Here is a 15,141-nt window from a genome sequence, read left to right as displayed (position 1 = left end):
TAAACACCCAAAACCAGTTTTTAGAAAAGTGGTTTGTGTAATGCCAAATCTCTCCCTAACTTGTATATCGGAAAGTACCATAATGTTATCAAAAGTTATCTATCTCAATTTCACTACGTTGGTGTAGCAATCATCGTCCCTTTGTCGTCCATCTCCAACCATCACCATCATTGTTGGAAAACTCCAGCCACCAACTCTACATGACCCCCTTCAACCTTCACTAATAAGAGTGAACACCGACACCTGAAAAATTGATTCGACGTCTGATGGTCGGTTTTATTAAAAATATGGTTTATCTAATTAAAAGGTTTCGAAAAACCAACCGAAACAGACCCAATGAACATCGTTATCGGTTTCTCTTATTATAAACGAACTAGGTCGGTTTTCAGTCCCGATTTTTGTACAAAACTGACCCTGCCTAACTGATGATCACCTCTCCTCACCAACGACAAAGCTTAGCTTCCGCCACCACCAATTACGATGACAAATACCTTATACCATAATTTATTTTAGAGTCTCACGTCAGTATAATTTGACATTAATTAAACTACTTTAACATTTTGTATCTAAAAATACTTGTAGAGAGAGATGCAAAACACACTAATATTTTAATTAAAAAAGGTCTTATAAAAAACATTTAAATGAGAATGACTTAACAAACCCCAAATTAGAGATTTAATGAAACTATTTTATCAAAACTACAAAAACTCCCACATATAACAAACAAAAGGGGTATTATTTCCTCTTAACATTCTCTATTATATATAGTCTTAAAAGAAAAGAAAGAAAAAAGAAACAACACAAAGGGTGAATCAGTAATTTCGGAAGTATCCGAATGCCGTTGATCTGTCCTCCGAGGCCGGCCCCATACGAACAATCTAGGGCTAAAATCGCGAATAGGAAATATCTACATGATGAGCGCGTCGGATTTTGCATAGGTTTATCTGTTTTTTTACGTAACAATTTTACCCTTGCGATCAATCCCAAAAACCGAGTCAAAGACTAGGCCACAATAAAATCGAAACAGAGAGAGCCCAGTTCATAGTCCTCTCTTTCTCTCTCTCAACGGGATTTTCTCTTTCTAAAAATATTTTGCAACTTCCGTAGTGGAACAAGAAGGACGAAACCCAGAATCGTTGAATACAGCTTCTAATTCAATTCTGAAGGTTAGGCTTTCATTTCATCTACCGTAATTTTTGTGCTTTGAAGTCTGATTTTATTCTTATTTATTCATTTCTTTTGGTGGGTGTTCGTCGATATCATCATACGTACATTTGTTTGTGGTCTGATTTTTGTTTTCTGAATTTCTCGTTGTGGAGTTAGTCTGAATTTAGTTGCTCATGGGCCTCAAGTTTCACTTCCTTGATCTGATTGTTGTGTTTTGCGAAGATCAATTTTGTGGGCTTTATGTGTTCTTTTGCTTTCTATTTTAGTATTCTTCCCTTTTGGCTTATTTGGGTGTTTGAGAACTCTAATGGGTTTTGGTTAGTTTTTGGTGATTTGGTCTTTAGCGTTTGGTATGGTATTGAATTTGAAATAGTTCTTGGTTAGTTCGGGATGTTCGTTCGAAATCTATTAGAAATGGCTGCTGTCGTGTAATCTTTGGCAACGGAGGGGGAATTGTGTTGTGGCTCAATTAAGTTCAGAGTGAGGTCTCTCTTCTTGAGACCACCTACATTATTTTTCTTCGTGAATTCAAGATTAACTTTCTGAAGTTGATTGGGGTTTTCATTTTAATGCTTTAAATGTAATTTATGATGATAGGTATATTAGTTGGCGGAGTACATGTTATTGCTATTAAGTGATAAAAAAATAGTTTCCTATTGCACATTTTAAGTTTTGGTTTGCTGCGTTAAGATGCTGGATGTTTGGATTGCCACAGTACCTTGCCAGATAAATTGTTTGTTTTATGTGTTTCTAGTGAGCTCTGCAATGCACCGAGTGGGTAGTGCGGGGAATACATCCAATTCTTCTCGCCCCCGCAAGGAGAAGCGGTTGACATATGTTTTGAGTGATGCCAATGATAGTAAGGTAATGTTTATTGTATTTCCTTTTTGCTATCCTGATTGATTTCAGGCCTTTATCTTCGTCATGAATCATGATAAGGATCACCATTTGGAAATTGGACTTATTGTACTTTAGTTGGACATTAATTTGTGAAGATCTCATATGAAGAACCTATTCATGAAATTTGTCTTCTTGTGGAGCATCTAGCCTTTTTCCATGTCCTTTTCTTATGCTACACGATAAAGATAACTTTTGCATTTGACACGAGCTCATAAGTTAGCTGGAACTTCTCATGCAATCCTTTGTGTCAATTTAACAAGATGGCTTGGGAACTTAGGGAAATGCAATCTTTTTGTTCAAGGCTTCAATTATTTTCCTTGAAGGCTTCCAGTTCTGTAATATGTTTCCTATTCGAGTTTATTATTACGTATGGGCTTGTATTTTACATTTGTTTATTTGATTTTAGTTCAAGAAGGAGCTGAGTGTGAGCTATTATGCCAAGTATCTGATTATGTTGGCCTAGAAATCTCTATTTTTAATCCTTTTTCATATACATACAATAAAGGATGAGGTAATTAAGTTGAGCTACACATTGTTTTTTAAAGTTCAAGGTGCATTAAAGTGGAGTTACTTTCTGGAGTTTTAAGTTTGAGGTGAAAAAAAGAAAAAGAAAAGGAAGTAGGAACAAGAAAAGGTGCCCTTTATAGTGCTAGGGCTTCCTTAGAAGGATTTTTGCATTTAGGGTCAGCAAAATATATTTCTTTTAATCCATAAAGTAGAACAAATCATAAAAGCAAAGGTTCTTATTTTTATGGTTAGCAATCTCTTTCAATAAAGAAGCAAAACCTTAACACTAGTGTTTTTGCATTTACGCTTAGTTAAATTTGTTAGAATTTTTTAAAATAAATATATAAATAAATAATAATGTAGCTCAAATTTTCACCTTAGGGCTTCACTGGAAGGCACACGTATGTGTGTGCCTCATGGCTCTTTGTAAAGCACTGGAGTTAAAAGTAAGATATTTTTACAGGGTAAACTGCAGAACTTTTTCATGGTTCACAATCCACATTTTTTCTTTAAATATGCTATTTGCTTTAGTTTAGGTTCTTTTGAGTCTATCTACATGTAAGCTGAAATGTGAATACATCACACACCTTTTTGGAGAAGTGGAACAATGAATGAAATAAAGGAATAAAACTCCAAACACATAGAGGTGTAATACGAAACGGCCTTCCAATTAACAATTAAAGAAGAAAGATTATAATCCGAAAGTAGGTGTTGACATTTTCTCCAATAAAGAGCATGAAAGGTAACTTGATCCGTAAAACTATAATCTGAATGCATTGTATGCTTGAGTCTTACCTTTTTTCGTATCTTTCAATTTATGTAGCATTCTGCTGGTATAAATTGCTTGGCTGTGCCAAAGTCTTCTATCGATGGCTGTGATTTCCTTTTTACTGGGAGCCGTGATGGTACCCTGAAGAGATGGTCTCTAGCTGAAGATGTAGCTTCCTGCTCAGCCACCTTCGAGTCCCATGTGGATTGGGTATTTCCAATTTATGTTTTCCTTTCTTCCATATAATTTCTGTTCTTAGTAATAGTTATATTGTGGACTCATAGTGCTTTCATGCCTCTTTTGGTTTTTTTCTACAAGACTTTTTTTTGGATGAGACTATGTTAATTTTCAGATTGAGAAGGAATCGTTGGTGGTGCATTAATAGTAATCCAAGCTAAAAAGTGAATAACAAAATAACATGGTCATCTAAAAGATTTACTTATCAACACCACTTTTCTACATTTCAGGTTAATGATGCCGTCCTTGTAGGCAATAATAGGCTTGTTTCTTGTTCTTCAGACGGCACTGTGAAGGTTGCTTGGTTTCGACATTCTTTATTTTATTTTCCATTATCTTCTGTCATGCCCTTGATAGTTTGATTGAATTATTTTGATCTATTCTTTTGACCTATGCTAGACGTGGAATAGCTTATCTGATGGAGGTTGCACTAAGACTTTGCGTCAGCATTCTGACTATGTGACTTGTCTTGCTGCAGCAGAAAAAAATGTAATTTCTTTGTCAAACTTGTGTAAACCTTGTGGTATGCCCTGATGAAAAGATTGCTGAATGTGAAATCCTGTACCGAGTCTGTTGGATTTGTATGTTGTTTGGGACTAGTACTTTATTTTATGTGGGTTGTCTTCTGATCCTATCGTAGTATCATGCATAATAGAGCAATGTTGTTGCATCTGGAGGTCTTGGTGGGGAGGTTTTCATATGGGATTTGGAGGCTGCATACGCTCCAAGCTCAAAGTCAAATGATGCAACTGATGACGAGTGTTCAAATGGTATCATTACTTCTGGAAATTCACTTCCAGTCACAAGTCTACGCACTATCAGCTCTAGTAACAACATTTCTACACACCCAAATCAGTCTCACGGTTATGTTCCAATTGCTGCAAAAGGCCATAAGGAATCCGTTTATGCATTAGCAATGAACGACAGTGGGACGCTTCTCGTCTCTGGTGGAACTGAGAAGGTATATTCTGACTCCTACACACCGTTGTTTGGCTGACATATTTAGTTATCCCAAGCTTGCCAAATGGACTCTACTATCAGTTAAAATTAGTCGTTTCTTCTCACTTCCTCTAGGTTGTTCGTGTTTGGGATCCTAGAACTGGTTCAAAGACCATGAAGTTAAGAGGACATACAGATAATATTAGGGCTCTCCTTTTGGACTCAACTGGCAGGTTGGTTACCTGGAGTCTTTCTTCTTCTCTCTCTCTCTCTCTTTTTGACAGTAAGCTCCTTGAATGTGTTCCATAAATTTCTCGAAAGTGTATGTGAAGTCTTCATATTATTCATAACTCTATTGGAAGGTGAAGGTTCCAATAGTGAACTGTATCATGGTGCTATTATTTTTCGGGTTGTTCTAGGGAAGGGAGTCTAAGAATGTTTTCCAATATAAAAAACCAGAGAAAACATGTTTGCCAATGTTTATTTTCCCTATGTTTTCATGGATGACTTTCTTCTTTTTTCCTCTCTTTCTTTCTTTCTTTTAGATGAAAATATGCTGACTTTATTTTAAGGACAATGATTGCTATTTTTCTTTCTAGATTCACTGATCCCTATTAAATAGTCGCTTTCAGTGTATAGGAACCTTAATATACGCTGTAAAAAAGGAGATATAGTCTCAATAACTAATTAAGAGGGTCACGAGTTCAATCCATGGTGGCAGAGTTACCTTGACACCCAAATGTTGTAGGTTCAAGTGGGTTGTCCTATGAGATTAGTCGAGGTGCGATAAGCTGGCCTGGACACTCACGGATATAAAAAAAGAACCTTAATATTTGCTACTTTGAAAAGTAAATGAAAATTTTCACAAAAAGAGACTAATGTTCGATGTAAGGTCGGGTGGGTTGTCCCGAAAGATTAGTTAAGGTGCGACAAGCTGGCTTGGACACTTATGGATATAAAATAAAAAGGAATCTTAATATCTGCTACTTTGAAAAGTAAATGAAAATTTTCATAAAAAAGACTAATGTTTGATGTACATCACGATAACAACGAAAGCAAAAAGACTTTAGTAAAAATAATGAACCAAACTTTTTTTTATAAGAAAAAATAATGAACCAAACTGAACCAGATAAGGAAACCAAGACATAAAAGACTTCCTAAAAAGTGAAAATGGTAGTAGAAACGAAGTCAAGATAAAAACTTGATCAGACGTACCAAAAAGCTCTGATAGAAATTACCAATAAGAAATTTTGAGAGGTGCACAAGAAATTACCGTGATTACCCTAGCTACTCACCTAAATATTTGTTAATCAACTGATGTCTTATGAAAAAGTGCTCCCATGAGCAAACATCTAAAAACCTTCCGTCTCTCTTTTCTCAGAGCTATCTTTTTCATTTGTATTACTCTTGTTGCTTTGTCCATATTATTTTTCTTTTTAGGAGTTATAATAAGATTCTATTTCGTTATGCTAACCTTTGGGTTTTGGACTACTTTGGCATGATAGCTTTGAGATAGCTGGTTGCATTTTCTTGCTAGTCTCTAGATTCAAATGTTTTCCTTTTGAGAGAGTTATTTCAGTATGCTTTGTATTTAGATCACTTTGTCTTGGTTCTGTTTTAGCTTCATTTTTTCTGTTGGATTTCGCCTTTTTAGCTTGTTCTTTGTGATTGTTTGTTTTGGTCATTTTTCTCCCTTGTATTGGCTGTGATCATCTTTGGGCAGTTTGTTTCTTTTTTTATTTTGCTCTTAGTATAATTTTCTTGTACTTTGAGTATTAGTCTCATTTTCCATTATTAATAAGGAGACTTGTCTCTGTTTCAAAAAAATATAATAAGATTCTATTTTCATGGCTGCAGGTTCTGTCTATCGGGATCTTCTGATTCCATGATCAGGTAGATATGTCTTGCCACTTCATTTACTGTAATGTTTATGTAACTTGAATCAATGTTGAGTTTTTCTTCTCTTATAAAATCGTTTCAAGCATTTTCCTGGCCCTTTAGGTTCTTCATTCTGTCTTTTTTTTTTTTTTTGAGGAATGAAATCTTTCTGATGTTTCTTATATGCAAAGAAAAAAAAATTCAAGCATTATAATATGAAGCCGGTAATTTTCTCCTTACAGACTGTGGGATCTTGGTCAACAACGATGTGTGCATTCCTATGCCGTACATACTGATTCTGTTTGGGCACTAGCAAGCACACCATCATTTAGTTATGTTTATAGTGGTGGTAGAGACCTCTCTGTAAGTCCCGCTTTGTTGTTAGTTTTTTTAAGCTTTTAGAATTTTTAATGACCATTTCTGTTTATGTTCAGCTGTATATAACAGACTTGTCCACGAGAGAGAGTCTTTTGCTTTGCACAGGGGAATATCCCATTCAACAACTGGCAATACATGATGAGAATATATGGGTTGCAACTACAGATTCTTCAGTCCATAGATGGCCTGCTGAGGGGCGCAACCCTCAGAAGGTTTTCGAAAGGGGTGGTTCATTCTTAGCTGGAAATCTGTCATTTTCTAGGGCAAGGGCTTCCTTAGAAGGATCTATTCCTGTGAGTAATTCGTATGGTTATTTCTCCTGATGATTACTTTGTTCAAGGTTTTGCTACCTTATTTTCCTTCATGACTAAGTTGCACATGTACTCATTTCTTGTTTTGTGTGTACTTTGGTATTTGGAATCTCGAATGTTATTTTCTTAAACACAACTTGTCTTTTATGGTTGTCAGTTAGACAGCACTTTCCTCATTTCTCTGGGTGTTGTGGGTTTCTAGCTTATTTTCCCATCATATCAATAAGTTTTCTTGTTTGTTGTAAAGAAAAGGTCACATATGTGTCTGGTCGTCCACCACCTTCTCGCTAAATTCCACAGTTTTTTTTAATCTGGTGTGCTTGCATGCATTTAATGTTTATAACTTGGAAAGAGGTTCCATTAATATGAGATTGTGAATCTTAGATTTAGCAAACTTTACCTTCTACTTGTTTATTGAGGTAAATTTATACTTTCTCAAATTTGAATTTTTATTTTGATTCTTGGGCTTGGAAGTGGAACAAATGAGGTAAATGATTTTATCAAATTGTTTTATATAGGTTCCTGTCTATAAAGAACCAACCTTCACCATTTCTGGAGCTCCAGCAATCGTGCAGCATGAAATTTTAAATAATAGGAGGCATATCCTGACAAAGGTAAATGTCTTACTTAAATGGAAAACTCTCTGCTGGCATATGCCTTTTTTACTCTCTATTTGTATGTGCGATGGTACCTGAAAAGTGATGTGATTTTCTGTTACAGGATGCTGCTGGTTCAGTGAAGCTATGGGAGGTTACCAGGGGCATTGTAATTGAGGATTATGGAAAGGTTGCATTAGTCATTCTTATTCGTATAATTGACTTTGCTAAAATTGATTGAATTGGCAATAACACAAATCAATGCTTGATGGGGTCAATGGTTATTGATGAGGGGAAAAACTTGATGGGCATATGGAGAATATGAAATTCAACTTTGAAACAAAGTGACATTTAAATATCTAATATGCTTTATTAAAATGTTCATTTTGATAAAATAGCATCTTTTTTTGGTTTGAATATGAACATTTTAGGTCTCATATGAAGAGAAAAAGGAAGAGTTATTTGAGATGGTAAGATTTTTTTATACATTAAATATATTATGAATTTACTATTTTTGTTGGATGGACAATGATACTTTGAACTTGATACGACTTCAGGTGAGCATTCCTGCTTGGTTTACCGTGGATACCAGGCTTGGGAGTTTGTCGGTTCATCTTGACACTCCCCAATGCTTTTCTGCAGAGATGTATTCAGCGGACCTTAATATTACAGGAAAGCCGGAAGATGATAAGGTGGCCTTGGAGCTCTCTATTTAATACTTATATAACACGTAATCGTATAGTCATAGAACAATGTCGTTTCTTGTTTTCGAAATAAGTGTTTTTAAAGCTCAAGGCGCATTAAAGTACAATAGTCTTCTGGGGCTTAAGTGCAAGGCAAAAATAAATCTTTCTTTTTTTTGTTGCAAGGCATACTGTTTATTTGTATTACATAAAAAGGAGAAAGCATAGTTGACGTAGAAATATGGAAAGAAAAAAAACTCACTAAACATAAGGAATTTTGTTTTAAGGCTTTAATCTTTTTCCTTAGTTAAAATAAAGAGGGAAGGCCTTAATTATTATTGTTGTTTTTTTCAAAATAACGAAGAAAAGCTCCAAGGCCCAGGGTTTCACATAAGGCGTGTGTCTAATCAGTGTGCCTCATCTTTTCAAGGTGAGGTGCCCAACTTCCACCTAGTGCATAGGCGTGCACCTTGGTGGCTTTTCAAAACACTCCTTGATTCCTTCCCCCCCCCCCCCCCCCCCCCCCCCCAACACGAAGGACTGGTGTTGCAATTTTAGTAACCAATATTTTTTGCGTTTGGCAAGAGGATTTCGGTTATTATTAAACTTATCGGTAAAAGAACTTTAGCTTTTCATCTTCCCATAGGATATTATTAAACTCGACGAGTACTAAATTATTTGTTTTCAGGTTAATTTAGCTCGAGAAACCCTTAAAGGACTTATGGCTCATTGGTTTGCCAAAAGAAAACAAAGATTTGGGTCACAAGCTTCGGCTAATGGAGATGTTCTTTCTGGGAAGGATACTAGTGCAAGAAGTCTTTCCCATTCAAGGCTTGAAGCTGATGGCAATGCTGAAAATGATTCAATGGTCTATCCTCCATTTGAATTTTCAACAGTTTCTCCTCCTTCAATCATTACGGAAGGTTCACAAGGTGGTCCTTGGAGAAGGAAGATTACTGAATTGGATGGTACAGAAGATGAGAAAGACTTTCCATGGTGGTGTTTGGACTGCGTGTTGAATAACCGTCTACCTCCAAGAGAAAATACCAAGTACATTTCTAAATTCAATGCTTACCTTCCTATCTATTGTCTAGAAAGATCACAGTTTTATTGTAAGAAAACAAATTATAGTGTATGCTTACAAAATTTATGCCCCTGCTGAGGCAATTAATATGAGGATTGTTATCATATAATAAATAAAGATATTCTCATAACAAAGAAGTTAAGAGAGACAGAGGAATCCCTAAGCCTAAGGAGGAGTATTAAAAAAAGCCTCCAATGTAACTAGTGCTAGACAGGCCCATCTCTATAAAACTCTAGATTTTCCTCTAAGGCTCCACAGAAAGCCCACTTGACTGTCATACACGATTGACAACCAAAAGCCTTTAAATCTGATTCCATCCTTTTTAGACAAATGAATTTGGAGTAAGTGATAGTCTATGTTTTCTTCTCCCCTGAAATACAAGCTGCAGATGGACGGAGAAAGGTTCTAATTTCCATGCTTTATTCAAGATTTTATGTGAAGACTCCAAGACTCTTTTATCTCTTTGGGACATTAAACTTCCATGTCAAATTGATCATAGGGGTTTTGAGCTTCTAGCTTGTTTCTGTCAGGTTTATAAAGGTGGATCTTGTTGAAAAACCCCTGGTTTCTAAAAAGTCCACAGTGTTCTGTCTGCTCCATCACCCAGTTGTTAAGTATCAATTGTTGCCATTGCTTTCACATTCTCTATCCATATATCTTTCGAAGCCAAAGTGGCAATTGTTGTCTCCATTTTCAACACCCTACTCCATTTCATCCTTTCTCTATGATATAAGGAATAGGTTCGTGACAGGTTCCTTCTAAGAAGAGGATCCCATCAATTTATCTCTCCGAGCTTTAATACTGGCCCCGTTTTTTTGCGTTGGAAGTTTACGATTTTGATGAAGAATGCACTGTTTTTGGCTACATCGAACCATGGTCTTCCTTTGGAGCTATTAGTTTTACCTTTTAATATTTCTTGCATGGCATATGCTGGAGGTGGTTTTTTAAGCTTATTAATATAATATTAGAGTTATTATGTTAGGGAATATTTATTGTGTTTGTTAGTTGACATAAATCGACCTGCTGTTTCCTTGCTGTATGTTAATTAAAAATACTCCCTGCAGGTGTAGCTTTTATCTACATCCTTGCGAAGGTTCATCCATTCAGATCCTTACACAAGGAAAACTTAGCGCTCCTCGTATTTTGAGAGTGCATAAGGTCAGTTTTTTACTTTTATTTTTAATTCTTCATTTGTGGCTTTGCGCGAGTATTTTCTATTTAGAAGGAACACACATTTCCTTTCATCATTATCATATCAGCAAAGCAGATAATAGTCTGCTTAAAATTTCACAAGCAGTGCCCTAGTGAAAAGTATCTGAGGTAGGCCAATAAGCTAAATGATTTTTTTAATTATTCTTTTTCTTATGCTCTTCCTCCTCCCAACTCCAACTCCTTGGACGGATCATCTCCTTAGGAGGGGGTATTTGGATATAAGGAGTGGAATAGTGAGGAGTGAGGAGTTATGAGTTATGAAGTCTAAAGAGTTGTGAACAATTAGGTCCACTGTGTAAAAAGTTGACAAGATAGAAAATTGATTTTTTTTAGTAGTGACCCACCAACTCCATGGGTCAAACAAGGTGTGGACTTCACAACTCCTTTCCAAGTCTTGCTTTCATAATTCCTTGGGTCAAACAAATACACACTTGCGCTTTTTTGGTGAAATGGTTATGATGTTTCTTCATGGAGTTGAATGCTTTGTGGCATGGGGTTATTGTGAGCAGTACTCTCTCAACCTCCAAAGCAGAACTCAACTGAAATTACAGGTTTCTTACCAAATATATTTTTACGGAGCTTCGAACTTTAGTAAAAACTTCACTAATAGGTGGAAGTGTAGTAAATTTCCTCTTAAGTTCAATAGGTGGAAATGTATTATTATCAAAGGTTCTATGATAAACTTCATCGATTTCAGCATGAAGGCCGACAAGGACTTTTTGAAGATCAACATCCATCCATCAGTTTCTCGTGATGCATTTAAGATCAGTTCACAACCTGCTACTGATTACCCAAATCTGAATACATCTAGTTCATACAATTTTTATTTCTTTATTTCTTATTTCTTTTTTTATTATAAGAAACCTCGGTAGACATAATCCAAACTAGCTAAGACACTATTTCGCATATCATTACAATTTATTTACTCTACCATAGAATTCACAAGTCAATTATTGATATCCATGCAGTTTTTAAGCACACGTCCCAACTCATAAACGAAGGATCATTGTAGGCAAGTTTTTTTTCTTTCTTTCTCCCTTCCTTCCTTCCTTCCTTTCTTTCTTTTTGGAGAAGGGATGTTTCTTATGGTTAGCAGCAGCGCTGTGCAATTTGTTAAGAGATGCTAAAGTCTGGGGTTATTCAACCTGGTGCTGTGCATGCCCATTTTCCAGTTAGGGTACTCTCAGTCATGAAGGATGGTAGCTAAAACTTTTGCATGAGCTAACAGGCTCATAATTTGGTGTCCATTGAAGATAAGTACCACTTCCCAACAATAGAGAAACTTTAGATGAATGGGAGGATGCAACTATCTTTTATACTATTGACTTCAAGTTTGCGTACGAAATTGTATGCAAGCAGGGATCTTGTAACTGGTATAAATTTAATACCATATGTGGTATCAAAAGATCCATAGATTTGATAGATTATTTGGACATCCAGATGGATAATTTATGAGCAGAAGGGAAATTGGGAAATTTTATGCCCAACCGAACCTTCTTACTATGTTGTGCTTGGAGGTTGGTGATTTACAAGGACTGTCAACACTTCGTGTATTTATCACCTACTTATCAGGACCTAGTCTTTTGCTTTAATCTGCTAGAGGATTTTCAACAGAGTTGCATCCGGTCACCTGACGATCTAGTGTGTAATTTCTATTGCACTCGATTACTTGTTGCTGTAGTTTGTCTGTTGAAAAATTTTAGTTATGAAAATTGTGCTATAATTTCAGGTTGATTGAATGTGATATTGAACCCATTTGTCTTTTAATAATGTAGGTTGTAAATTATGTCATAGAGAAGATGGTTCTTGACAAGCCATTGGATAATTTAAATCCAGATGTTCCTTTTGGTCCTGGACTCTCTTCGACCGTTGGAGACGTATCATTTCGGTCTGGTTTAAAGCCTTGGCAAAAGCTTAAGCCTTCTATAGAAATCTTATGCAATAATCAGGTAAATGAAAGTATATTGTCTTGTCTGTGTGGAAGAATAACAATTTAGCCTTTTTGCTAGGCGATTAGGCACTCGAAAGAGTTGTAGTACTGAGTTATATTTGAGGTTTCTTATTTAACTCAAGTTGAACTTTAAGTACTTTTTGGTTCATTTTCCATTTTTTTACCTCACTTTACCCATTTTTCAGATTACAAGGGTACTAAAAGCAATGAAAAAAAGCCAAACTAAACCTTAAACAAACAAAGAGCTATGCTGGAAAAATGAAGGCCTCCCAATTTATACTGTACTTAACACTGTTAACATACTCAGATAATTAGATTTGAATCTAGATGACAGGGGCTGCTTAGTCTTTTTCATAATAATCTGCATTGTTTGTTTGCATATTCATACTTTCTTTTTAATAAAATGAAAATTGTGTCTTTCTGAATTTTGGTCTCTTATGAAAACTAGATAAAATTTTGCTTCTAGTCTAGTCAGGTTTTTACCTTTATTTCTCACCTTTCTGAATGGGTGCGTGCTGAAGTTCATTTATGCTGTTTCATGTATCTTTATATCTATTATCTATAATCTTATATATAGCTTACTGCTCCAAGATGACAAAGGAAGCATTAAAGTAAAATTTTTATATGTTTTGGGATCTTACAAAGTAGAAAAGCTGAGATTGTATTGGGTTTTGTAATTTTTATGCTCACTTTGTAACCTCTTAACAATTGATCATGGACAACAACATACAGTTAACAAATTAGCAGTTTCCCTAACACTTTCTCTCTGTTCCTTATTTTTGGGTTCCATCCATTACAGGTCTTGTCTCCTGATATGAGTTTAGCCACAGTTAGGAATTACATCTGGAAGAAGCCAGAGGATTTAGTTCTCAATTACAGAGTGGTTCAAGGCAGGTGAACACATGCAATAGGTGCGTATGGCTCTTCTATTGTGCATGAAGTTTATCTTCCTCATGAAAGTTCTGACTAGGCAAAAGTATTGGTTTGCAATGAAAGCTTGTTTCTCATTTAAGGGGGTGTTTAGCCTTCAATAGTGTCTACTATTGAAGTTTGCACATTTAGTGAGGAACTCCATTTACAACTCTGTGTCCCAAAAACAGATTTTCTAGCACCAATATATGAAACTTTTGACTTCATAACTCAACTATGCACCCCAAACATCTCCTAAAAATGTCCCCATCTTCAATAAAATGGATTTTTCATGGGATTGGGATTATATCACTTTAGTAATAGGTGAACATACGTTTATGCTATTACTTATTGACAAATAACTTCTTATTATCTTGTTTTTTAGATATACGTTCACTTGTTTCTCTGTCTTTGAACTAAAAGAACCATTATACAAAAAAAAAAAAAAAAAAAAAGTAGGCTAAACATACCCAGGAGTCCTGAATTTTCAGGTACTCTCAATTTGAACTTTAATCTTCTAAAAATTTCAATTCTACAAAAATCTTGTGTCCCGTCCCCTCATATTATTGTTTTATTAATTTTGTTGATGGGTAGGTTGGATTTTAATAATGGACAAGTTGAATTTAAGTTGTCTAGCTATTTAAGTTGCTTCTCCGATGTTGATCAATAAAGTGATAAATTTAATGATGTTGACGCTTTTAACAAAAAAATTATGAAGATCTAATTACATTACACGTGTAAAATTGAGAATTGTCTAAAATATTGTATGACGAATAATTTTCTTGTGAGTTAGCTTTGTGGTTGCTTATAGTCCAAAAAGGAAGAAAATGTGAGTGTTCTCGAATAGTTTGCAAGCTTGAAAATCATAAAAAAGAAACAAGAAACAGGACTTTTGTTTCCAAAACAAACACTTTTGAGAAATCTTTAAAAAGAAACAGAAAAACAGAAGATAAGATATCAAAATATGTCCACATTATCTCAAACGGGTTCTTGAAAGAGGGAAACAAAAAATCTACAACCTTCTCTGTGGCTAACCTTCTTGAGCTGTTCTTTTCCTGTTTAAACATTTATGTAGGTGATTCTTTTGCTGAGGAAACTGGGTGTTGCTTCATTTTGGGGTGCTTGATATGAATGAAAGCGTTTAATCCAGGCATTGCAAATCTGAACATCATCAACCCATTTCTCAATTCCGCATTGTTTCTCGAACTAACCGAGAATTTTTCTGGTCATCATTTTGAAGGTGAAACTGCGGGCGTTATAGATTTTTCGATCTTCATCTTTTGCCTGCAAGGTGTAAGTTTTTACAAAATACTACAGTAGGGAAGAAGAGCCTTGGGTTATGGCATGGAGGTATTTTTTCTTGACTATGGAGGAGAAACCAGCGGTATGAAAGTTGGTGGGAGGGACTAAGTTTAGATTAATGATGTGGAAAGCTGTGTAGATTTGAATGGTGGCTTACATACTTTAGTCTTAGAAAACCAAGTTGTGAAGGTTATTTTTGTTTTTATTTATTTATTCATAAATAAAAGGAGGTCTTCTCTCTTTGTGCTCTTCTGTTGTTACAGAGCTCTTCTATTTTCATTTGAAAATTTTGCCCTTCTACTGCTTCTACTGCATTAA

The 15,141-nt window shown here is 35.4% G+C and overlaps 1 protein-coding gene across 2 annotated transcripts; it reads left to right on the top strand.

The window, feature by feature from the left end:
• The first annotated feature begins 998 nt into the window (after positions 1 to 998).
• Positions 999 to 15,071, top strand: LOC103495818 (uncharacterized). 2 transcript variants are annotated; one of them, XM_008457492.3, is made up of 19 exons: positions 999 to 1,166; positions 1,922 to 2,031; positions 3,398 to 3,553; positions 3,811 to 3,876; positions 3,980 to 4,069; positions 4,236 to 4,541; positions 4,655 to 4,752; positions 6,377 to 6,412; positions 6,640 to 6,760; positions 6,832 to 7,068; positions 7,605 to 7,700; positions 7,807 to 7,872; positions 8,114 to 8,152; positions 8,240 to 8,374; positions 9,054 to 9,415; positions 10,514 to 10,607; positions 12,437 to 12,610; positions 13,412 to 13,523; positions 14,597 to 15,071. In XM_008457492.3, exons 2-18 carry the CDS (start codon positions 1,933 to 1,935, stop codon positions 13,508 to 13,510), a joined length of 2,274 nt encoding a protein of 757 aa, XP_008455714.1. In that variant the 5' UTR covers positions 999 to 1,166; positions 1,922 to 1,932; the 3' UTR covers positions 13,511 to 13,523; positions 14,597 to 15,071. The 2 variants fall into 2 exon arrangements, with proteins under 2 accessions (XP_008455714.1, XP_050940742.1); XM_051084785.1 differs by lacking the exons at positions 12,437 to 12,610; positions 13,412 to 13,523; positions 14,597 to 15,071 and adding an exon at positions 11,630 to 12,392.
• The last annotated feature ends 70 nt before the right edge of the window (positions 15,072 to 15,141 follow it).

This window comes from Cucumis melo, chromosome 5 (assembly GCF_025177605.1).
Source record: "Cucumis melo cultivar AY chromosome 5, USDA_Cmelo_AY_1.0, whole genome shotgun sequence".
NCBI lineage: Eukaryota > Viridiplantae > Streptophyta > Magnoliopsida > Cucurbitales > Cucurbitaceae > Cucumis > Cucumis melo.
This window is presented reverse-complemented; position numbering and strand designations above follow the sequence as displayed.